Genomic DNA, 26,588 nt, shown 5'->3' on the forward strand with positions numbered 1-26,588 from the left:
TAAACTCTTGCTGTGTTTGTCTGTTCTCTTTCAGCAGTAGACTGTGTATAATTATAGTACAGCAAGAGGCCCTCACTGGATGCCCACCGGAAGGGTGGAAGGCCAGATTTTAGGACTCAGGCTGTAAAAATACCAGCTAGGTTTAAAAATCTATGACTGGCTGAGCAAGGACTTGCTTTTCCTGCAAGTTAATATGTGTCCCAGCTTGGGATCCATCCACTGGAATAGTGGTGGGTCAATTTACATACCTTAAACAGCTTAAACTGCTAAAAGGCACTGGCTAGGCCTGAAAAACTTATGACGGCCTGGTTGCTGAGCCCCTGCAGTAGCAGGGTTGCTTGGTAAGCCTTATTAGAATTTAGTGTGACATTCAAAAGCAGTGCAAAAGCCAAGATCAAGGAATTGATGGCTAAAATCCTAAAAAGTTTGGTTCAGAACATGGAGTCTGTTGCAGTTAAAATGACAGCCAGAGTCACAAGATATGGAACTGATCTCTTCATCTTAGAAGAGATGGTTGCACAAGATTAGGAACAACAGTCCATATTAGGAGTTGACCATATTAGGAGTTTACAAGACAGGAAAAAGATTAAGAAACAGGTGGACACCTGACCTGTTGTTAAGATAAAAAAAAGTCCCTCTCCATAGACTTGTATGGGGACCAGATACTATATAAGAAATGCAAATCTGAGCTAAAATCGGAGTCTTTCCCCAACGAATCTCAGAAGGCGAAGCTCTGGCCGGTTGGACCCAGAATCTGACTGATGTGTGTACCAACTTGAAGTCCTGATTGGTGAGAATAAAAGACTATTTCTATCTCAATATTCTCTGGTCTCTGTGTTAATTTCCCTGTTTCATTTCACACCTTATATCACATAAATAGACTATCTTTTAAACTCTAGTACATCATGTGGGAGAATAGATGCCCTAGGATGTCCTTGGAAATTAGGAGCCAGAAAACAGAGGTCATATTTAGGAGACTTATTATGAGCCTTCTGAAACCCTCTCTCCATATCCGTGGGCAAGGGTCCTGCGGGGGTCTAGAGAGGGGTAATTAAAAACAACTGTCTCCTGTTTGTTTCTTCTTAGATTTAAGGACCAGGCTTTGAAACAGCTATTGCAAAACATGGCCCATTTCGGCAATGGGTCTTGTGTGGGGTAAGAATAGCCCTTGCAAAGATAAGGTATAAACATTCTTATAAAGATAATCATATGATAATTTCGAGTTAGTTTTAAAAACAAATAGTAATAACATTTTTGATGAAAATAAATAAAGATCCAACCAGTGATGGCACTGGTGAGTCATGAGTGGTGACTGCTCATGTGAAATGAGTTACCACTGACATCTGGAGAGAAGACAAAGATATTGAATAATTGTCAAATAAATTATATATTTTTGCTGCATATTAGTTAGTATCACTGCAGAGACTTTGTTGCAGTTAATTGATTGCTCCCGCTGTAATTTTGACCTTGTAAAGTGTAATTAACATCTTAAATACATGCCATGTTATGGAGTAGGAACTGGGCGGGTCCTTGGTGGAAAATGGGTGTGGACTGCACAATGAGATAGCACACAGCACTTCACCATGCGCTAACTCTCATGGTAGCAGATAGCACGGATGCACTTAACACCTTCTCAAGAGAAGGCATTAAGGACTAGAATCACACCTATAAAATTAGCGCTGAAACAAAATACGTCTAGGCATATTCTATAAAGTACGCTTAAATTTAGGCGTACTTTATAGAATATACCAAGCACCTATCCACACAACTAAATTTAGTCGCAAACAGTTACGCCAAGTCAAACTTGGTGTAAACGCTGACATCTAAATTAGGCGTGGACCAGGATATTCTATAACCACACGTATAGATTTTAGAAATGCCAATGACCATGCCCATTCCACGACCATGGCCATGCCCCCTTTTCAACTATACGACTTAGAATTTACATGCATCACGTTATAGAATACACTTAGACAGTTCTGCACGTAAATTCTAATTAATGCCAGTGTAAATAATTGTTAAGTGGCAATTATTGGTGCTGATTGGCTTAAGTAATTAAGTTGCGCATGAAATCCAGAATACAACTGGATTTGTGCGTGCAATTTAAGTCATGCTATATAGAATCCCGGGGTAAGTGTGCCCATGCTACCAGCAGGAAGTTACCAGGGCTTGCTCGAGTCAGCTCTTATTTGGCATCTCTTATTTGGCAATAGTAAGAGATTACCACTAAGGGTCTGAGCTGCTGTTTTGCACCAGTGCCAGCAACATAATTAAAGATATTCATCTTTTATTATGTTTGCAGCTAGGTCTTTAAAAAACATTTTCCTGAGTAAACACTTCAGTTCTTAATCATGCTGTAATCATGCTTCATAAGCCAGCAAAGAGTCCTGATTAGGGTCAATACAGGAGTATCCAAATTTGTTTAAGTTTACAGTGGTGGTACACATTTGTTTGAAACAAAACATTTTAATGAAATGTACCATTTCGTTTCCATTCATTTTTTAAATGAAATGAAAGGAAGACTAATGAGACTCTGTTTTCATTCATTTCATTTAGCAAAAAAAAAAGTTGCCAATGCAAACAAAAAGACACCCCTGAGCAGTCTCTCCTAACCTTTTCCAGGTCCTTCTACCCTGTGACAAATCTTCACCATGTAAAAGCAATTCTCAGTTCCTCCTGCTTTGCTGGTGCTGTTTTCAAATAACACAGGAAGATTAAGGCCTGTTTGCCAGCATCGTTTCTAATATCACAGCAGTAGGAAATTGTTCCTGCCCACAAAAATTTGTCACTAGTGTAACAGGAGCAAGAAATCAGAGGAAGTTTGTCTCCAAAGAAATTGATGGTGCCAAAAACGGGACAGAAGTACAGCATGCAGTTAAACAGAGAATCCGCTTATCCGACGTGCACTTAAACAGAGTGCACTGTAATTGATAGTTGCACATGAATGTGCACTAGGCACTATTCTTTAAGGTAGCACCTAAGTGCTATAGCGTGCAACTGCAGGGAAGGCGTACATGTGGGCAGAGCAGGCGTGGGCCATGGGTGTGTCTCCAGTTGATGCACGCAACTTAAATAATACTATCCGATATACATAGAGCATGTAGGAGTGTCCATTGACAATGCAGTTGGCATGGCGTAAATAGGCTCGCCGAAGCCAAAGTCCGCTAGTATTCTATAATGGCATCTTGGCACATAGCACATAAGTACATAAGTAATGCCATACTGGGAAAAGACCAAGGGTCCATCGAGCCCAGCATCCTGTCCACGACAGCGGCCAATCCAGGCCAAGGGCACCTGGCAAGCTTCCCAAACGTACAAACATTCTATACATGTTATTCCCGGAATTGTGGATTTTTCCCAAGTCCATTTAGTAGCAGTTTATGGACTTATCCTTTAGGAAACCGTCCAACCCCTTTTTAAACTCTGCTAAGCTAACCACCTTCACCACTTTCTCCGGCAACGAATTCCAGAGTTTAATTATACGTTGGGTGAAGAAAAAGTTTCTCTGATTTGTTTTAAATTTACTACACTGTAGTTTCATCGCATGCCCCCTAGTCCTAGTATTTTTGGAAAGCATGAACAGACGCTTCACATCCACCTGTTCCACTCCACTCATTATTTTATATACCTCTATCATGTCTCCCCTCAGCCGTCTCTTCTCCAAGCTGAATAGCCCTAGCCTCCTTAATCTTTCTTCATAGGGAAGTCGTCCCATCCCCTTTATCATTTTCGTCGCCCTTTGCTGCACCTTTTCCAATTCTACTATATCTTTCTTGAGATGCGGCGACCAGAATTGAACACAATACTCAAGGTGCGGTCGCACCATGGAGCGATACAACGGCATTATAACATCCTCACACCTGTTTTCCATACCTTTCCTAATAATAACCAACATTCTATTCGCTTTCCTAGCCGCAGCAGCTCACTGAGCAGAAGGTTTCAGTGTGTTATCGACGACGACACCCAGATCCCTTTCTTGGTCCGTAACTCCTAACGTGGACCCTTGCATGACGTAGCTATAATTCAGGTTCTTTTTTCCCACATGCATCACCTTGCACTTGCTGACATTAAACGTCATCTGCCATTTAGCCGCCCAGTCTCATAAGGTCCTCTTGTAATTTTTCACAATCCTGTCGCGATTTAACAACTTTGAATAACTTTGTGTCATCAGCAAATTTAATTACCTCGCTAGTTACTCCCATCTCTAAATCATTTATAAATATATTAAAAAGCAGCGGTCCTAGCACAGACCTCTGAGGAACCCCACTAACTACCCTTCTCCATTGTGAATACTGCCCATTTAACCCCACTCTCTGTTTCCTATCCTTCAACCAGTTTTTAATCCACAATAGGACATTTCCTCCTTTCCCATGACCCTCCAATTTCCTCTGTAGCCTTTCATGAGGTACCTTGTCAAACGCCTTTTGAAAATCCAGATACACATCAGCACACCTAAATAGAAGAACTAATTTATAGAATTGCCTCCTAAATGGCAAAAGTTGTGAATTATTCCTATAATACACTCTAGTAACTATTCCCTTATTTCCTTAAGTTTCAATTCGCATGCTTTTTCGAGCAGACCCTGCACCATGTACTGTATAAGTCTGTCCTGTGTGCACTATTCATTATCCAAAGTGGTGTTGTACATATAGTTTGCAAGTAAGGTTCAACAAGTGCTGTATTAAAATAATAAAAATAAATGTCTTTCTCAAAATAGGAGAATGATTTATTGAAAATATAACTTTTTGCTTATTTTAATATGTCTTTTACTTTACCATTTTCAACTGTTTCTACATTAGTTAGACTTTTTTGATATGAAAGATGGACAACTTACTGGGAGATATATTTTTTTCAAGTTGCATTCCTTCTCCAATAGATCATAGACATGTTTAGTGATGATCTGTAAAGGATGAAACAACACTGGATTAGATAGACTGTACAAAATCATTTGTTCATAACTTTTTTTCATCAACATACTTTTAAAGCAACAATGCTATAAAATTAGGGGCAGAGTAAAACTATGATTCAGGATATACTTGTCCATAGCAATTTACTACTTATCATTTCTATAGCGCTACTAGATGTACGCAGCGCTGTACACTTGAACATGAAGAGAGAGTCCCTGCTCGACAGAGCTTACAATCTAATTAGGACAGAACAAACAAGAGATAAGGGAATATTAAAGTGAGGATGATAAAATAAGGGTTCTGAACAAAGTGAATAAGGGTTAGGAGTTAAAAGCAGCATCAAAAAGGTGGGCTTTTAGCTTAGATTTGAAGACGGCCAGAGATGGAGCTTGACGTACCAGCTCAGGAAGTCTATTCCAGGCATAAGGTGCAGCAAGATAAAACGAACGGAGTCTGGAGTTAGCAGTGGAGGAGAAGGGTGCAGATAAGAGAGATTTACCCAGAGAATGGAGTTCCCTGGGAGGAATGTAGGAGAGATGAGAGTGGAGAGGTACTGAGGAGCTGCAGAGTGAATGTACTTATAGGTCAATAAGAGGAGTTTGAACTGTATGCGGAAACGGATAGGAAGCCAATGAAGTGACTTGAGGAGAGGGCTAATATGAGCATAACAACACTGGCGGAATATTAGTCGTGCAGCAGAATTTTGAACAGATTGAAGAGGAGAGAGATGGCTAAGTGGGGACCTGTAAGAAGCAAGTTGCAATAGTCTAAGCGAGAGGTGATAAGAGTGTGGATGAGGGTTCTGGTAGTGTGCTCAGAAAGGAAAGGGCGAATTTTGCTGATATTATAGAGAAAGAAATGACAGGTTTTAGCAGTCTGCTGAATATGTGCAGAGAAGGAGAGGGAGGAGTCGAAGATGACCCCAAGGTTACAAGCTGATGAGACAGGAAGGATGAGAGTGTTATCCACAGAAATAGAGAATGGGGGAGGAGGAGAGGTTGGTTTAGGGGGAAAGATGAGAAGCTCAGTCTTGGTCATGTTTAGTTTCAGATGGCGCTGAGACATCCAGGCAGCAATGTCAGACAGGCAGGCTGATACTTTGGCCTGGATTCCTGCTGAGATTTCTGGTGTGGAGAGGTAGATCTGGGAGTCATCAGCATAAAGATGATACTGAAAACCATGGGATGAGATCAGAGTACCAAGGGAAGAAGTATAGATGGAGAAAAGAAGAGGTCCCAGGACAGATCCCTGAGGTACACCAACTGACAGTGGAATAGAAGTAGAGGAGGATCCACTAGAGTATACGCTAAAGGTATGCTGGGAGAGATAAGAAGAAAACCAGGAAAGAACAGAGCCCTGAAATCCAAGTGAGGACAGCATATCAAGGAGTAGGCTGTGATCAACAGTGTCAAAAGCAGCAGATAGATCGAGAAGGATGCGTATAGAATAGAGACCTTTGGATCTGGCCAAGAACAGATCATTGGAGACTTTAGCAAGCACTGTTTCAGTTGAATGAAGGGGGTGAAAGCCAGATTGAAGTGGATCAAGAGTAGCTTGAGATGAAAGAAAGTCAAGGCAACGGCGGTGAACAGCACGTTCAAGTATCTTGGATAGGAAAGGGAGGAGAGAGATGGGGCGATAGTTGGAAGGACAGGTAGGATCCAATGAAGGTTTTTTAAGGAGTGGTGTGACTACGGCATGTTTGAAGACATCAGGAACAGTCGCAGTGGACAGTGAAAGATTGAGGATATGACAGATAAAAGGGATGACAGTAGGAGAGATAGTGTTAAGTAGATGGGTGGGAATAGGATCAGAGGAACAGGTAGTTGGTTTCGAGGAGGAAATAGGATGTGTAGTTTCCTCTTCAGTGATTTCGGAAAAGGAAGAAAATGAGGCAGCGTTTGGAGGGTTGAGAGAATGGACTAAGGGAAGGAGAGGTGGAGGTGACCTGGTTGAGAATTCAAGTTTAATCTTGTGACTTGCCCCATATTAGCCACATTGAGCCTGCCATGAGTGGGAAAGTGCGGGGTACAAATGTAACAAACAAACAAACAAACAAAAAAAACCTTATCATGAAAGAACTCAGCCAGAGTCTGGGGGGAAAGTGAAGGGGGGGGTTGGAGGTGAAGGCACTGAAAGATTAGGCCTCCATAATTTAGGGATCCCTTTTACTAAGCTGTGCAAGGCTAATACGCACCTAACACAGGACGTGCTAAGCATTATGTATAGTGCTGTTGGATGATTAATCATTTTAAAGATTTTTTTACATTTTTAATCTTGAGTTAATTGGTCTGGTATCATTATAATTGCCTGGGTTGCAGGCAGCGTTTGCTATGCAAGCAGGCTTCCTCTGCCGGTCCCAGGAGCCTTCCTGCAGCGGCAAAAACAGGAAGTTTCATCAGAGGAGCAGAGGTCACTGTAACCATTTTCAGGAAGCTGCCACTAAGGTTAGGAGTGAGAGGAGTTCACTCCTGCCCTGTCACTCCACTAGACCACTAGGGAGGTCAGGTATGGCCAGGAGGCCTATCCTGACTGGGAGGTAGGGGTGGGGGTGGGATGGGGTGTACACCTGTTGGGAGGGGTTGGGAGGGGGCTATGCACAACATTAGGGGGGTTAGGAGGGGGGATCGAAAGGAAATGCTACTTTTTTTTAAATGAGGGTCCCAGCCGATATTCAGCCAAGGCCCATATAACTGTCTTCTGCATGCTCTGGCTAAATATCGGCTAAGACAACATAACCTCCAGTGGCTAGCCTCACCAGATTTAGCCCCCAATTTTCAGTACCAGTACCCAGACATGGCCTGGCACTGAATAACTGGGGCTAATCTAGCTGGCGACCGTCAGCGTTTAAAAAATGAGTAACCTCATATGCATGTTTATACATCCATCTAGAGCAAAGAAGATGGGTCTCCCTTCCAATGGGAGCTGCCTCAAATGTCAGGCAACAAAGGCAACATATAAACATTATATTTTGGATTGTCCTGGTCTACAGCTTTTTAGGCAACATCTCTGGCTTTTACCATCATGCCTGGGTGCCCACTCCTTAACTCTGTCTATGGATGACACCTCTGTTATTGTTGAGGGCACTCAGGTTTCTAATCTCTTCCTTTGTAAGGGTACTCTGATTGCTAATTGCTGTATTTTGCTGCAATGGGTCCAACCAGATCCCTCTACTCTTCTTCAATGGTGTAACAAGATGCATGACCTTCTTAACATAGAGCATATCTCACTAGATCTGAAAGGTCCAAAGGTAAAGAAACGATTTCTGAGACTCTGGCTGCCTTATCTAAACACCATGAGTATGCGTGTTCACTCGGTTTAGTTCAATACATTGGAGATCTGACTCATACACACTTCATGGATTGGCCTGGGGCAAGAAGTGGCTTCCACGTGTCCATCTCAATAACAGACTATGAACTTTTCCTCCAGGAACTTGTCCAAACCTTTTTTTAAACCCAGATATGCTAACCGCGTTAACTCCCAATTAAGGCTAATTAATGCCAATAATTGGTTATTAGCAGCCAATTATTGGCACCGATTGGCTCATTAATCAATTAAATTGCCAGACCTGCACATGCCTCCTAGGGACTTCACTGTCTGTATGTTGGGTTCCCAGATGTGGACTACATTTTATGTACTGCTCAACAAAAAAAGTCTATCCCCTGTGGTATCTACACACTAAAATATTTTCCAGATATAAGTGCTGAGACTGTGAGCCGCAGAAAAGAGCTCTGGTAATACAAGCAAGCTTTGATGGAGCAAGAAATTCAAGCGGGTATATGGTTTCCTGCCAAACTTATCATTACAGTGGTGGGAAAGCGGAGATTTTTACAATCCGAAAAGGAGATACAGGCTTTCATCAAAAGTGTGGATTACACTCAAAAGCAGTGTAAATAACCTATTTGGGCAGGGTAAACATGAGAACTCCACAGCTGACTCTTGGGCTCATTTTCGAAAGAGAAGGGCACCCATCTTTCGACACAAATCGCAAGATGGGCGTCCTTCTCCCAGGGTCACCTAAATCGGCATAATCAAAAGCCAATTTTGGGTGTCCTCAACTGCTTTCCGTCGCGGGGATGACCAAAGTTAACAGGGGCGTGTCGGAAACATAGCGAAGGCGAGACTGGGGCATGCTTAACACATGGGCGTCCTCGGCCGAAAATGGAAAAAAGAACGACGTCCCTGACAAGCACTTGGCCGACTTTACTTGGTCCATTTTTTCTTGCGACCAAGCCTCAAAAAGGTGCCCGAACTGACCAGATGACCACCGGAGGGAATCAGGGACGACCTCCACTTGCTTCCCCAGTGGTCACTAACCCCCTCCCACCCTGAAAAAAAACCTTTAACAATATTTTTTGCCAGCCTCAAATGTCATACCCAGCTCCATGACAGCAGTATACAGGTCCCTGGAGCAGTTTTAGTGGGTGCAGTGCACTTCAGGCAGGCGGACCCAGGCTCATCCCCCATACCTGTTACTCTTGTGATGGTAAATGTGAGTCCTTCAAAACCCACCACAAACCCACTGTACCCACATGTAGGTGCCCCCCTTCACCCATAAGGGCTATGGTAGTGGTGTACAGTTGTGGGTAGTGGGTTTTGGGGGGGTGTGGGGGGCTCAGCACCCAAGGTAAGGGAGCTATGCACCTGGGAGCAATTTCTGAAATCCACTGCAGTGCCCCCTAGGGTGCCCGGTTGGTGTCTTGGCATGTCAGGGGGACCAGTGTACTATGAATGCTGGCTCCTCCCATGACCAGAGGGCTTGGATTTGGTAGTTTCTGAGATGGGTGTCCTCGGTTTCCATTATTGCCGAAAATCGGGGACGACCATCTCTAAGGGTGACCATCTCTAAGGTCGACCTAAATTTCGCAATTTGGGCTTCCCCGACCGTATTATCAAATCTCTTGAGGTGCAGAAGCTTCTTCAAAAACACTGGACAGACCAGCCGTCCTCCAGTAGGACAGGTGATACTAGTTTGGACATGGTTTGGGATGCAGGTAAAGCATATATGTGAGGGGTACTCATTAAATTAGCTGTTCAGTAAAAATGGGCAGTGACAAAATCTAAAAACTGGAGAAAAGCCACACAAAGGTGGCGGTGCACTTAATCCCCACAAAAAAAAATCCAATGTACATATAGTTTTATTTGTTACTCAACATTACATCATATCATAAGGTCAGTAATGCTTGAGACACTGGCTGTGCTTTTTAATGTCTTTCATTAGCAATTTCGATGTCTGTATCCATAGTTTATATATATATATATATATATATATATATATATATACACACACACACACAAAATATTGAAACATTGAGTATTTTTGCACTACAGATACACATGGATTTGTTTAATATTATGTCTGTTCAATATATAATTGCGTCTTATTTATAATTTCACCTGCATGATTTGTCATTATGTTTGCACTCTATATTCCTTTTCATTGTACAAATGCATGTTACATTTCATTGGATTTTATATTATTTTTACTAGCATTGTGTTTAGTATTTTTATTTTTATTTAATTTTGTAGATTCCTGAGGAAGGCGCCTTGGCGCCGAATCACAGCAGCTGTGTAGAGTCATTTTTTATGTTACCTAATAAACTTTTTTTATCATCCATAAGTCTCCCTCACTGATTGGAAAGTGACAAAATCTAGACAGGACCATCTCGAACAGATAACACAAAGTCCAGTGTCTTCATAAAGTTAATTCGACCTCCTCACTATGTGCTGAAAGGTTAAACTGACGAGAAAACTAGACATTTTAGATGTTAATAGCATTCAGTATCTCCTCCTACATAATGAAAGGGACTACTTGGAGGGGGATAATAAAGTAAGTAAGATATTGGCCTGGCAATTAAAAGAGCAGCAAAATGCACGATGGGGAAAGAAAATTGTGGGAGCAAAGGGATGGCAAATTTTCCCACCAAGGGATAGTTGCTGCATTTGGAGAGTTTTACAAAACTTTATACTCTTCAGAGTTGCAGTGTTCAGATGCAGCAACATCTGCATATATTAAAGGTACAGCCCTCCCGAATGTAAAGGATTCAGATAAGAATTGGCTCAGTACTCCAATCTCTCCCCAAGAGGTTGCCTTTGTTATTAAGGGTTGCTGTCATACAAATGATATTACCTACATTTTTTTACTTGCCCATTTATATTCCAAGGGTAAAGTTCCTGATTTGGGATAAAATATTCCAAGCATTTATATGAAAGGGTAAGAAGCCCAGAATTAGGAGCACTACCCAGTGGCATTCCTAGGGGGGCTGGCACCCGGGGCGGATCGCCAATGCGCCCTGCCCCCCCAGGTGCAGCGCCCCCCCCCCCCCCGATGCCACGCGGGACCCCCCCCCCCCCCCCGGCGAAAGGACACCCCCGCGAAGGAACCCCCTTCCCCCCCCGCCGGGGGCACGCCGCCGGGGGGGGGGGGGTGCCGCGCGCGCCTTTCCTCTGTTGTTCGATGCTTCTTCTCTGCCCCGGAACAGGAAGTAACCTATTCCGGGGCAGAGAAGAAGCATCGAACAACGGAGGGCAGGCGCGCGCGGCACCCCCCCGGCGGCGTGCACCCGGGGCGGACTGCCCCCACCGCCCCCCCCCCTTAGGAATGCCACTGGCACTACCCAGTCCCTACTTAAAGCCAGGGGAGGGGTTGGACTCCATAATTTGTGACTTATTTATATATTTATTTAGATTTTGCTCACAACTTTTTCAGTAGTAGCTCAAGGTACACTGGGCATTTCTTTGTCCCTGGAGGGCTCACAATCTAATTTTGCACTTAAGACAATGGAGGGTTAAGTGACTTGCCTAAGATCACAAGGAGAAGCAGTGGGATTTGAACCAGCCACCTTTGGATGTCAAGACTGGTGGTCTGACCAGTAGGCTACTCCTCCACTCCGTTATACTATAAGGCAGCTGTATTAAAAGCTCTTAGATAACCCCCAGATTCACTGGGTTAGACATGAGAATGTTATTGTGGATCCATTATAGATTTTTGAAACTCCACAATGGCCAGATCTTAGTCTTGAATCCAAAGCTTTCCCACATTTGTTTTTGGATCCTTTGAGAACATGGGCCAGAATTAAGGTAAAATTATGTATCATACCTGATAATTTTCTTTCCATTAATCATAGCTGATCAATCCATAGACTGGTGGGTTGTGTCCATCTACCAGCAGGTGGAGATAGGGAGCAATCCTTTTGCCTCCCTATATGTGGTCATGTGCTGCCGGAAACTCCTCAGTATGTCGATATCCAAGCTCCATCCGCAGGACTCAGCATTTAGAGAATTACACGCACAAAGGGACACTCTGCCCAGCTCACCACCGCCGAAACGGGGGAGGGGAATTAACCCAGCTCATCCCCACACAAGTGGGGGAGGGGAATCCGTCCAGCTCATCCCCGTGGAGCGGGGGAGGGACACCACCCCACCGATGCGGGGGGATCTGGCTTATCCTGCAACCGCAACCGCGGGAGGAGCTGACTGACCCTAACACCGCCGAAGCGGGAGGGGTACAAAGCTGCCCTACTGCCGCACGAAGCGGGAGGGAGCGCCGGCAGAATTTAAGTCTCAATCCAGCCCCGTAAAACGGAGGGGAGAGGAATGCAGCAGCTCACTGTAACACAAATTCGTCTCAACTCTTGAAGAATCCATTGAAAAACTTGAACACGAAGTCCTCCTGAAAAGGAACTGAAGACTAAACCTGAACCTGAAATGCAACCAGAATATAAACAATACAGATATCTGGGAGGGACTATGGATTGATCAGCTATGATTAATGGAAAGAAAATTATCAGGTATGATACATAATTTTACCTTCCATATCATCATGCTGATCAATCCATAGACTGGTGGGATGTACCGAAGCAGTACTCACCCAGGGCGGGACATAAAAATCCCTGACCGCAACACTGAAGCTCCAAACCGGGCCTGCGCCCGAGCAGCCACAGTCAAGCGGTAATGCCTGGAGAAGGTATGGGCCCAAGTTGCCGCCTTGCAAATCTCTTCCAAGGAGACGGACCCGGCCTCTGCCATCGAGGCCGCCTGAGCTCTAGTGGAGTGAGCCTTCAGCTGGACAGGCGGCACCTTCCCCGCGGCCACATAAGCCGCTGCAATGGCTTCCTTGACCCATCTTGCCACTGTAGGCTTAGCAGCCTCCAGACCCTTACGAGGACCTGCAAACAGGACAAACAGATGATCCGACTTCCGGAAATCATTGGTCACTTCCAAGTATCTGATGATGACTCGTCTCACATCCAGATATTTGAGAGCAGAGTATTCCTCTGGGTAGTCCTCCCTACGAAAGGAAGGGAGACAGAGCTGCTGATTCACATGGAAGCGAGAAACAATCTTGGGCAGGAAGGAAGGCACTGTGCAAATAGACACTCCTGCCTCCGTGAACTGCAGAAAGGGCTCTCGACATGAGAGTGCCTGGAGCTCGGAAACTCTTCTGGCTGAAGTGATAGCCACCAAAAAGACTGCTTTCAACGTCAGGTCTTTCAGAGATGCCCTTGACAAGGGTTCAAAAGGCGGCTTCTGCAAGGCTCTTAGCACCAGGTTGAGATTCCACGCAGGCACCACTGAGTGCAGAGGAGGGCGCAGGTGATTAACTCCCTTGAGAAAGCGCACCACATCTGGCTGCAAAGCCAGGGAAGCACCCTTCAGGCGGCCCCTGAAGCAAGCCAGAGCCGCTACCTGGACTTTAAGGGAACTGAGCGACAGGCCTTTCTCCAGACCTTCTTGCAGGAACGCCAACACTGAAGAAATTGGAGCAGTGAAGGGAGAAAGTGAGCCTGCTTCACACCACGCTGCAAAGGTACGCCAAACCCTGGCGTAAGCAGTAGAAGTAGAGCGCTTCCTCGCTCTCAGCATAGTGGCGATGACCTTGTCTGAGAAGCCCTTCTTTCTCAGACACTGCCGCTCAATAGCCAGGCCGTAAGACCAAAGGGGGAGGGATCCTCCATCACCACGGGACCCTGATGCAACAGGCCCTGCTCCACTGGCAGCCGCAGAGGATCGACCACTGAGAGCCTGATCAAGTCCGCATACCAGGGACGTCTGGGCCAGTCCGGACCCACCAGGATTATCCGGCCCGGATGCTTTGCCACCCGGTCTAGCACCCTGCCCAACATGGGCCAGGGCGGGAACACATAGAGAAGCTCCTGTGTCGGCCACTGTTGGAGAAGAGCATCTACTCCCAGGGATCGAGGGTCCCGTCCTCTGCTGAAAAAGCGCGGCACTTGGCAATTGGCCGATGACGCCATCAGATCTAGGCTCGGCTGGCCCCAGTGCTTCGTGATGTCCAAGAACGCCTGAGCAGATAGCTGCCACTCTCCGGGATCCAAGGTATGGCGACTGAGAAAGTCCGCCTTGACATTCATGACTCTGGCAATGTGGGCCGCTGACAGCTGTTCCAGGTTCGCTTCCGCCCACTGGCATAGATTCATGGCTTCCTTGGCTAGAGGGGCGCTCTTGGTACCTCCCTGGTGGTTGACATAGGCCACAGCCGTGGCATTGTCCGACAGGACCCGTACTGGCTTCAACGCCAGTACCGGGATGAACTCCAAAAGCGCCAACCGAATGGCTCTGAGTTCCAGGAGGTTGATAGACCACTTTGCCTCTGCAGGAGACCAGAGCCCCTGCGCTGTCCTTCCCAAGCAGTGGGCTCCCCAGCCCGTCAAAGAGGCGTCCGTCGTGACGACAATCCACTCCGGGGTCACCAGAGGCATTCCTGCAGACAACTTGTCTGTCTGCAGCCACCAGCTCAGCGCCTTGCGCACTGCTGGGTCCAAGGGAAGGCGCACAGCATAATCCTCCGACATCAGAGTCCAGCGCTGCAGCAGAGAGTGTTGAAGTGGTCTCATATGAGCCCTGGCCCAGGGCACTACTTCCATCGTGGCCGTCATAGAGCCCAACAGCTGCACATAGTCCCAAGCCCGAAGAGGAGAGGCTACTAGGAACTGGTCCTCCTGAGCCTGAAGTTTGACAATCCGATTGTCTGGCAGGAACACTCTGCCCACTTGGGTGTCGAATCGAACTCCCAGATACTCCAGGGACTGAGTCGGGCGCAGCTGGCTCTTCTCCCAGTTGATGATCCACCCCAGGGAGCTCAAAAGAGCAACCACCCAGTCCACAGCTTTGCCGCACTCTGCATAAGAGGGGGCTCGGATCAACCAGTCGTCCAGATAAGGATGGACTTGTACTCCTTCCTTTCGCAGGAAGGCCGCGATGACCACCATTACTTTGGAGAAGGTCCGCGGAGCAGTAGCCAACCCGAAAGTGTCGGCCCAGGACTGCAAAACGCAGAAAGCGTTGATGAGGAGGCCAGATGGGAGGCCAGATGGGAATATGCAGGTACGCTTCCTTGATGTCCTTGATGTCCAAGGAAGCCAAGAACTCCCCTGCCTTCACTGCCGCTATAACAGAGCGGAGAGTCTCCATGCGAAAGTGCCGCACTTTCAAGGCCCGATTGACCCCTTTGAGGTCGAGGATAGGCCGGACAGAACCTCCTTTCTTTGGTACCACAAAGTAAATGGAGTAACGTCCCTTGCCAATCTGATTTTCTCGCACCGGAACGACCGCACCCAGGCGTATCAGGTTGTCCAAGGTCTGCTGCACTGCCACAGCTTTGACCGGAGTCTTGCAGGGAGAGAGCACAAACCCGTCTCTTAAGGGTCGGCAGAACTCTAACTTGTAGCCGTCTCTGATGACTTCCAGAACCCAAGCGTCTGAAGTTACCCTGGTCCACTCGCCCAGAAACGAGGACAGGCGTCCTCCAATCTGCACTGGGCCATGGACCAGGGCCCCATCATTGGGTACGAGACCCTGGGGGAGGACCGGAGGGCGTACCTCCGGGACGGCGGTCTCTGCGAAATGAATGCTGCTTGGGGGAGAAGTTCCTTTTGAAGGAAGAGGGGGCAGAGGAGCCCGACTTGCCCGGGCGGTACCAACGGGCTTCCTGAAACCGTCCTCTGGAGATACCGGGGCGAGCACTGGCCCGAACCCTGACCTCTGGTAACCTCTTGCCCTTAGACGTGCCGAGATCGGTCACGATTTTGTCCAGCTCGACCCCAAAGAGCAGCTTGCCTTTAAAAGGCAACTTAGCCAGGCGGGACTTAGAGGCATGGTCCGCAGACCAATGTTTCAGCCAAAGCCACCGCCGCGCAGAGACTGTCTGAGCCATACCTTTAGCCGAGGCTCTCAAGACATCATACAGTAAGTCTGCCAAATAAGCCAAGCCCGATTCCAGGGCCGGCCAGTCAGCCCTCAAGGAAGGATCCGAGGGGGAAGCCCGCTGCACCATCGTCAGGCACGCCCTGGCCACATAGGAGCCGCAAACTGAGGCCTGCAAACTTAAGGCAGCCGCCTCGAAGGACGACCTTAAAGCCACTTCCAATCTTCTGTCTTGGGCGTCCTTTAGGGCCGTGCCACCTTCCACTGGCAACGCCGTTTTCTTAGTCACCGCAGTGATTAAAGAATCCACGGTAGGCCAAATAAAGGCCTCACGTTCACTATCAGGCAAAGGATAGAGGCGGGACATAGCCCTAGCCACTTTGAGTCTCGCTTCCGGGACATCCCATTGAGCCGAAATTAAGGTGTGCATGGCATCATGCACGTGGAAGGTTCTAGGCGAGCGCTTCGTCCCCAGCATAATGGCAGAGCCAACAGGGGCTGAGGGAGAGACGTCCTCTGGCGAGGAAATCTTCAAAATGCTCATGGCCTGCAGTAACAGGTTGGGCAAATCCTCTGAGCGAAAGATCCGCGCTGCAGAGGGGTCATCCGCTCCATCCGAGCAGGAATCCGTCTCCTCCAAGGAATCCCCAAAGGACCGTTGGGAGAACTCAGATACGCTGCCCTCATCTACATCAGAGGAAACAGCGTCCTCTAAGGCCTGGGAATCCACCCGAGGGCGTTTACTTCCGGGGGCCTCAACCCCGTTATCGGACAAGGGAGAAGGGGCAGCATTTTGCATAAGGAAGGCCTGATGCAGCAGCAAAATAAACTCGGGGGAGAAACCCCCCAGACTGTGTATTTCAGCAGCCTGGGCCACAGCCCTAGACGCACCCTCAACCGGCGCTCGCAAGAGTGGGGGAGCAACATGCTGCGCATCCAAGATGGCGTCCGGCGCGACACTCCGCGAATGAGCCGCGCGGGAAGAACGGCGCTTAACTTTAGCCGCTTTTTTGCCGTCGCCCAAATCAAGGGCGGCCATGGCATGAACGTCTCCCAGCTCAAGGGCGGCCCAAGAAGAAGCCGTCCGAGCAGAGTGGCCGGCCAAGATGGCGGAGGCGAGCAGCGGGGGATGGGTGTTTATGGCGGGAAAAACCGCCACGCCGGAGGAAGACCCAGGACATTGACCGGCCTCCAAACTGACACCCAACAAGGGTGAATCAGACTTTAAAACCCCCGCATCCCCGCTAGAAGCGCACACGCGGTCCGGGGAGCGATTCTTCGCGTCCTCGCCCTCCGACGCCATAGGCCACGTGGAGATCAAACGGGTAACCCCCTGCCCGCTATAAAAAGGTAAAAATTACCTGCTTCTCGCTCCGAGCTGTAACGACCTGGTGTCCCAGTGAGTAGCTGCAATAAACGTTTAAATAAACGTCGAAATAAACGCCCTTAAGGACGTCCAAAATTTTTTTTTTTTTTTTTTAATGGAGCCAGCGGGAGGGGAGAGAAAAGGAGGGACCTGGCACCACCAGGTTTGCACTTGCTCAAGAAGAGCCCTCAACCCCAGGTACTCAACAAAACCTAAAGATTAGGCTTGGAGACCTAGCCAGAGCTGCTGCTGTGTGTGACCACCACCTGCTGAGATAGAGAACATACTGAGGAGTTTCCGGCAGCACATGACCACATATAGGGAGGCAAAAGGATTGCTCTCTATCTCCACCTGCTGGTAGATGGACACAACCCACCAGTCTATGGATTGATCAGCATGATGATATGGAAAACTGAAATATTATCACCCTAGTTCTACTGCTTACTTTGGTCCCCTCTGAGGGTGTCTAGCAGAATTTGGTTGGTACCTTTATGCTGATCTTTACCATCAAGGATGTCTTGTGTCTCATGATCAATTAAAGGAGTGGACTCATATTGAAATTCCCTTTTTTCAATTTTTTCAACTCCAAGATCTACTCTTAGGAGTCGATGCTAAAAAGAATTTACACAGAGCTCCTACCAAGCTAGAAACAGTGCTATTTAAAACCCATCACAAGAAAGGAATACTTTCATGAATATATGGCTCCCTGTTGGAGCATGGATGTGCGCTTCCTTTCTCATTTCAACAGGCCTGGGAAAGGTAGTTGGAGTGGACATTGAATGTTGAGACTTGGGAACATATTTGCTGGTATGTCCGTAAATGTTCATTAATCACTAATTATAAACAAGTCCAATATAGACTCCTTCATAGATTATATTGGTATCCACTCCAATTAGTTCACCACTCCACCTCTGAAATGGGACTTTGTTGGTGCCATTTAGTGAAGCTGGTACATTTGAGCATATGTGGTTGGACTGTTCAGTCATCCAGTCATTTTGGTTGGAGGTATGGGCATGAGCATATCAATGGACTATTGAACATTGGCATAATGACCCACTGATATGTTTGTTGGGCTTATTACCAGATGAACCACCTACATGGTACAGCACTTTCTAGTTGCAATGTTAATTCTGGTGGTGAAGATGGCCATTATTTGACACTGGAAGCAAACAAATGGCCCTTTACAGGCTAACTGGATGGATATCTGTATGGATCTATAGAAATTTGAACAATTAATGTTTACACTCAAAGGGAGGAAAGCATGCTTTGTCGCTAAATAGGCACCTTTTATGCTGGACTCACACTGCCTTTCTGCTTCCCTAACTCATTGATCATCTTTCACAGTTCCCAATACTCCACTACTGATGCTTGTTTTGTTCACACTGGTATGGACACTTTGGAGGATGGGAGAGGTGGGGAGGGATAAGGAACAGAGGGGAGGGGGCTGAGTGGTTGAGGAGGGTGTCTCATGTAAAAATGCCACCTCTGTATCCCAGTTTCTTTGGATTACTCTGCTGTTTATTGTTGTGTAGTACTTAAAAATATCTTTAAAAAAAATCTCCTGCACCACTAACAAAAAGGATATAAGACTAACAATCTTGATGATCACATTATTGCCAAAAAGAATAAGGACTTTCCAAAAGATAACTAATGTAACACTGAACAATTAACATATTTTAAAAGTAAGTTCATAAACTAAAATATTTTAGGGCCTGACGAATGAGATTACAACAGATAGAGCCTAATTAGAATACATGACGTTATCCAGCTTATTTTCGAAAGTGATAGCCGGCCATCTTCCGACACAAATCGGGAGATGGCCGGCCATCTCCTAAAACCGGCCAAATCGGTATAATCGAAAGCCAATTTTTGGACACACTCGCCGGCATTCCGTCGCGGAGGTGGCTAAACTTCAAGGGGGCGTGTTGGCAGGGTAGTGAAGGCGGGATGTGGGCGTGCTTACGAGATGGCCGGCTTCAGCTGATAATGGAAAAAAAGAAAACCGGCGATGACGAGCATTTGGCCGGTTTTACTTGGTCTATTTATTTTCACGACCAAGTCTCAAAAAGATGCCCAAACTGACCAGATGACCACCGGAAGGAATCGAGGATGACCTCCCCATACTCCTCCAGTGGTCACCAACCCCCTCCCACCCCCAAAAAAAACTTTAAAACATTTCCTTCCTAGGAGGGGAAGCCAGTCGGCCAGCTCGTAAAAAAAAAAAAGGATCTTGCTGATCAGTTATGTTATGACTTACTTGTTCTGGAGTGCTGTATTTTGTGATACTGTTTTGAGAAATGCTCAAGAAAGACTTCATACAAATTTTAAAAAGTCCCTGCCGTTCATTTTCCCTTTATGGCCGTCCCTGACGTGCACTTCCCTTAATAGCCATCTTTCTCTCCGAGAGTGCACTTCTCTTAATGGCCGGCTTTCTCCCCAAACAGGGAAATCAAAACAGTTTTTGTTCACAGTTTTTTTTTAGTAGTAACAGTGGGATTTGAACCAGCCACCTCTGCATTACAAGAGCCATGATGTAACCACTTGGCCACAGCTCCACTTACTTGGCTGTCCCTCCCTTTTGATTATACCCCTTCAGGTCTCTCTCAGCCAATCACATCGCGTTAAGCTGGATCAACCACTACAGAGAACCAGAAAAACAACTAAACAATCCAGAAACCCAACTGCACACCAAGTAGTAAAAATCGCCAAATCTGCGTTTACAGAAGAGCGGTAAACAAAACAGAAACAATAAAAGCCTGGATACTGAAAGAAGATCTCAGTCTAATGTTCCTCAATGAAACATGGATCCACGATAAAGAAGACCCAATAATCCTGGACCTATGCCCTCCCGGCTACCAAATCCTGCACTTGACCAGAAATGGAAAGAAAGATGGTGGCATCGTCCTGATCTATAGATCCTTTCTGACAGCGGATGCCACTGTGGAATCTATAACATCAAACTAGAAATAGCCTCGATCAGAATCACTGACACTATTGTCCACAACCACCTGTGCTGCATGCTATTCTACAGACCCCCAGGAAGTTGGAAAATGGCTCAGCTCAACTTCATGGACTTCATCTCTCACACATGTGTAGCTAATTCCAACACGATGGTTATAGGAGACATCAACCTACACTTAGATGACAAGAACACAGTCAGCACCAGACGAATTCCTACAATTGTGGGACTTCCAATGACCACCTGTGACTGCAACCCATGCCAAAGGACATGCCCTAGACCTACTTGCATATGGATTTTCACAGGACGTGGACTTCAAAATACAGAACTTAAACTGCACTGAAACGTTTTGGTCTGAACACTTTAAACTAAACATGACCCTTTATTGGAAAGAACACAGACCCCAAACAGGAAAACCATATGAATCCCAGGGTAAGGTTGAACTAACTAAATTTTAGACAGCTATATATGACAATCAATGGTCACCAACAACCGATTCTGAATAATTCTTTATGAGACAGAAGAACTACCATACCAGATGAAACAAACCCCATGAAAAGTAAACTCGAACGAAGGCACAAAATAGCTCCTTGGTACGATGAGGAGCTGAAAACATTAAAAGGACACTGTAGAAGACAAGAACGGTCCTGGATGAAAAACAAAAATGAAACTAACAGAACCGCATGGAGGGAAGCACGAAAAAAATACAGGATCAAAATAAGACAGGCTAAAATGCAATACTATAAAAATAAAAAAGTAGGCACAGACTGTAGAGACATGAAAAAACTATAAAGCTCGTAGGCAATCTACTTAACACCAAACCACTGACAATAAAAAATGACAGTCCTCCATCAGCAAATGAAATGACTAGACATTTTGAAGGAAAGATTCTTAACCTAAGGAAGAGTTTAATACAAGACAATCAGGCTTATTTTCAAAAGAGAAGGTTGCCCATCTTTTGACACAAATCGGGAGATGAGCGTCCTTCTCTCAGGGTCGTCCAAATCGGCATAATCAAAAGCCAATTTTGGGCTTTCCATCGCGGGAACGACCAAAGTTCCCGGGGGCGTGTCGGAAGAATAGCGAAGGTTGGACTTGGCCATGCTTAACACATGGGCGTCATCGGCTGATAATGGAAAAAAGAAGGGCGTCCCTGACGAGCACTTGGCCGACTTTACTTGATCCATTTTTTCTTGCGACCAAGCCTCAAAAAGGTGCCCGAACTGACCAGATGACCACCAGAGGGAATCGGGGATGACCTCCCCTTACTCTCTCAGTGGTCACTAACCCCCTCCCACCCTCAAAAAACATTTTTTTTAATATTTTTTGCCAGCCTCTATGACAGCCTCAAATGTCATACCCAGCTACCTGACAGCAGTATGCAGGTCCCTGGAGCAGTTTTAGTGGGTACTGCAGTGCACTTCAGGTAGGCGGACCCAGGGCCATCCCCCCCCCCCCCCACCTGTTACACTTGTGGTGGTAAATGTGAGCCCTTCAAAACCCACCACAAACCCACTGTACCCACATGTAGATGCCCCCTTCACCCCTTTAGGCTATGGTAGTGTTGTACAGTTGAGGGGAGTGGGTTTTGGGGGGCTCAGCACCCAAGGTAAGGGAGCTATGCACCTGGGAGCAATTTCTGAAGTCCACTGCAGTGCCCCCTAGGGTGCCCGGTTGGTGTCCTGGCATGTCAGGGGGACCAGTGCACTACGAATGCTGGCTCCTCCCACGACCAAAGGGCTTGGATTTGGTCGTTTCTGAGATGGGTGTCCTCGGTTTCCATTATCGCCGAAAACCAGAAACGGCAAAGTCTAGGGATGACCATCTCTAAGGACAACCTAAATGTTGAGATTTGGGCGTCCCCGACTGTATTATCAAAACTAAAGATGGACGCCCATCTTGTTTTGATAATATGGGTTTCCCCGCCCCTTTGCCGTGACGTCCTGCGAGGACGCCCTCAGGAAAACTTGGGCACCCCGTTCAATTATGCCCCTCAATGTCAACCTCGAAACTTTCATATACGAAATGGACTACCCCCCAGAGCAATCACCACTAAACAGGTCATGGATGACCTTCTCACAGCTCAAAAAAGATAATCGCACAAGCAGTAAGAAAATTCTCCATCACCTACTGCATGTTAGAAACATACCCCAATTACATCTTGAAAACACCCCCTCCCCCGACCGATTCATCGACCAACTCACCTCCCACCTCAACTTCATGTTTTAGGAAGATCAATTCCCAATGAAAAAGGGTAACATACTGCTTACACCTATTCCAAAGGACACCAAGAAAAACATCAAAGACAACTCTAACAACAGGCCAGTGAAATCCATACTACTACTCACCAAAGCAATGGAAGGCATAGCGGCCAACCAAATACATAAATAAATTCTTCATACTACATGATGCCCAATCAGGCTTCAGGACTCACTACAGTACACAAATGGTTCTAATTATATTACTAGCAAAATTCAAAAAAAGAAATCTCAATCAGAAAAAAACATCCTCCTACTACAGTTCGACGTGTCCAGTGCATTCGACATGGTTGATCACTAAATCTTAAAAAGAATACTTGACAAAATTGGAATCGGAGGAAAGGTGAACGAATGGCTTAATGGATTCCTGACTATTAGGTCTTACCAAATAATTATGAATACCACAATCTCTTCCCCTTGGAAAGCAGATTGAGGAGTTCCCCATGGTTCACCACCCTCCCCAATATTATTCAATCTATTGATGACACCTCTTGCCCAATCACTGTCCAAACAAGACTTCAACTCTTTCATTTATGCTGATGATATGACAATATTCATCTCTTTCAAGAAGAACTTGTCTGAAATCACCACCATGATCTCGGATTGCATAAATTCCATGGAATCCTGGGCATCAGCATTCAAATTAAAGGGAACAAACACGTTGCATAATATTAACATCACCACACATATACCGAAAAATTTACAAACATCAAACACTCCCAACAGCAGATAAACTGAAAATGCTAAGATTTATCATAGACCGCAAGCCCTCTTTCGATGACCAGATAACACACACTTCAAAGAAAATGTTCCACACTATGTGGAAACTCAAATGGATAAAAAAAACTACTTCCCTAGAGACATGTCCAAACAATGGTCCTCACCCATGTGGACTACTACAACGTAATATACTCAGGCAGCAAGGAAAAAACACTAAAGAGACTGCAAACAGTGCAAAACACAGCAGCAAGACTCATACTTGGAAAAAAACAATTTCAAAGAGCAAAACCACTACTCCAACAGTTACATTGGCTACCCATCAAAGCACATATATCCTTTAAAATATGTACCATGGCCCATACAATAATCTTCGGACTCGCACCAGAACATATGGTTAGCCTTATATACTTACCGATATACAACTCTAACAAAAATGCAAGAACTTACCTCATTCTTCACTATCCCAACTGCCAAGTCCTAAGATACAAATCTACACTTACAACCAGTTTCACATACATCTGCACCAAAACTTGGAACTCTCTACCAAAAGAATTAAAATCCATGAACAACTATCTCTCATTCTGAAAACATCTCAAAGCCCACCTAATTAAGAAATTTCTTTCCGACAAAATCACATAATCAAGGAGACCTCGGCCATCACACCACAACATGATCACCAAATGAACCAATCCAGACTTGCACTGATCTCAAACAACAAACTTGTTTAACTGAGTTACAGTAAACCACAATGAACTTACCACCAGGTTGGAAAATGTGGGGTACAAATTCAGAAATAAATAAATTTAGTCAGTGAAAAAATTTAACAAATTGATGTATTTTGAATCCTTTTCAATAGGAACTTTAGACAGTCCTACAAATAACGATATAATAATCAATTTGGGACAGCAGAAGTACTTGAACTAATAGACGGAAGTTTTCCTTATTAAAAAAAACAAAAAAACTTTTGAATATGTCTTAATTTCCATATTAAGTAGTAAGTTTTCTTAATTAACAACTTTACTTGCGGTGCCAAAGACAATGCACTGTTTACTATAATTCCAAAAATCCGAATCTGAGAGGAAAAACTATAATCTATACCCATTTATGGTCAGGATATGATCTTTTATATCATTATTATGATTTTCTACCAAAGCAATTTTGCTTTTTCTATATTCAATTTCAACTGATGCAGTTCAAAATATCTGTTTTAGATGATTCCACAACGGAATATAAAGGAATTACAACTGTAATGTCATCCGCATAAATAAAAGTCTGAAAACCTGCTTTATCTAAATTAAATCCCAAAGAATAAAGAAAAACATTGAACAGAATCGAAGACAACTGAGAACCCTGAGGGACCCCACTAGAAACAAAAGAATGAAGAAAAACATTGAACAGAATCGAAGACAACTGAGAACCCTGAGGGACCCCACTAGAAATATTACAATTATCTGAGAAAGTACTGTTGAATTTAACTTTATAGATTATTTGAAGAAAACCCCAAACCAATTAAGTACATTCCCCATTATCCCCAAGCTGCCCATTATTTGTAGAAGGGTGTTATGATCTATCAGGTCAAAAGCACTTGAAATATCGAACTGGAGTATAAGTGTTTTCTAGCCCTTATTCATTGGGTTTTTTATTTTATCTAGTACAGAACCTACTACTGTCTCCATACTATGATGGGGCAGAAGCCTGGCTGAGCAAAATACAAAACATCAAATAAATCCAAAAACTGAGACAGTTGTATTGCCACTAGGCCTTCCATAATTTTCACAAACAGTGGAATAGAGGCTATGGGCTGATAGTTTGATATTACATGCTGGGGTTCTCTAGAATCTTTCATAATTGGTGTAAGAATTAAATTGCTCAAATTTGTAGGAAACAGACCCATAGACAAAGAATTATGGGGTCCTTTTATAAAGGCACACTAGTGTTTTTAGCGTGTACTAAAAATAAGCACATGCTCAACGTTAAAGTCGCCCATATATTTCTAATCATTAGTGTGCACTAAAAACTGCTATCATGCATTTGTAAAAGGACCCCTATGTAACAAATCTAGGGGCCCTGTTTACTAAGCCACGCTCTAGTGCTAACACTAGAGACACCCACAGGAATATATGAGTGTCTCTAGCATTAGCATGCGCTAAAAACGCTAGCACACCTTAGTAAACAGGGCCGTAGAAGTAGTTGTTTAAACTCTATTGAGTAGAAGTTATGTGTTGTTTTGTGTGTGTTTTGAAGATTTATGAGTGAACCTCCTGATGAAGCAATGAGCGAAATGCAGTTCTGTACTGAAGATAATCACGAGTGGAGGAGATGCTAAAATGGAACATGGATTTTATAATTGCATGAATGCAGCATGCTTGGATGGTGTCCCATTATCAATCATCATTTGATCTGGATGAAGTTTAAATGATTTGGGGAAACTCACATAAATAAGAGTAACAGGAATATTCAAGACGATTTGAAGATCTGGATTTATATGACTGCTGCACCATTGGAAGTGTACTGGTAGACACTGTGGTCTTTGATAAGGAAGGATGCTGAATGTACTTCCCAGCAGATAAGTGTTTGAGAATTATCTCTATTTAAACTGTGATTAGAACTCTTTAGGGGTTGGACATCAAAACCTGCAGATTTGTGAACTTTTGCAAGCATCTTTTATGTGTTTTCTAATAAAATATTTATGCAGATGAATAATTTAGCATAAACTGGTTCATATGTAATGTAATAATTGGAACTGTTTTTTATTAAAAGGCCCTTATAGTTTGTTTCTAAGCTCTAGAAGAGCCTTTTTCATTAGGTAAGGAGGGAAAACATCAAGTTGACAGCAGGAATCAGCACCTTAGTGCACAACATTGTGCAGCAACTGATGCAAGACTGTTGAATGGGAAGTATCGCATTTAAATTATGTAATATTTTAAACCCTTTTGATAGTTTTTCACTGTAATATTTTATTGTTTAGGCAGTCTTAATCAAGTCAATATGTGGTGGCTTTAGGTTCTTATTTTATTGTTAGTGGGGGGGAGGCCTCAATAATAATGTTATTGTTCCTACTGAAATTCCAACGTTCAATATCTAGTTAGTGGATGTTGCACTGCGATACTCATTCATTCATATGATGGAGGAAAGCCTCTGTTTGTCCCCGGTCACTATCTGAATATCGTGTGACTCACGTGGACCGGACTCTTCATTGGCTCAAAACCTCC

The 26,588-nt window shown here is 45.0% G+C and overlaps 1 protein-coding gene across 3 annotated transcripts in view; it reads right to left on the reverse strand.

Moving 5' to 3' along the window:
- FAM172A (family with sequence similarity 172 member A) overlaps positions 1-26,588 on the reverse strand; it is a 636,319-nt gene that overhangs the window by 530,656 nt on the left and 79,075 nt on the right. For all 3 annotated transcript variants that reach the window (XM_030193388.1, XM_030193389.1, XM_030193387.1), the window contains exon 5: positions 4,835-4,900. In XM_030193388.1, the coding sequence (XP_030049248.1) occupies positions 4,835-4,900 (66 nt within the window). The remainder of the gene's footprint in view (positions 1-4,834; positions 4,901-26,588) is intronic.

Source organism: Microcaecilia unicolor, chromosome 2 (genome assembly GCF_901765095.1).
Source record: "Microcaecilia unicolor chromosome 2, aMicUni1.1, whole genome shotgun sequence".
Lineage (NCBI taxonomy): Eukaryota > Metazoa > Chordata > Amphibia > Gymnophiona > Siphonopidae > Microcaecilia > Microcaecilia unicolor.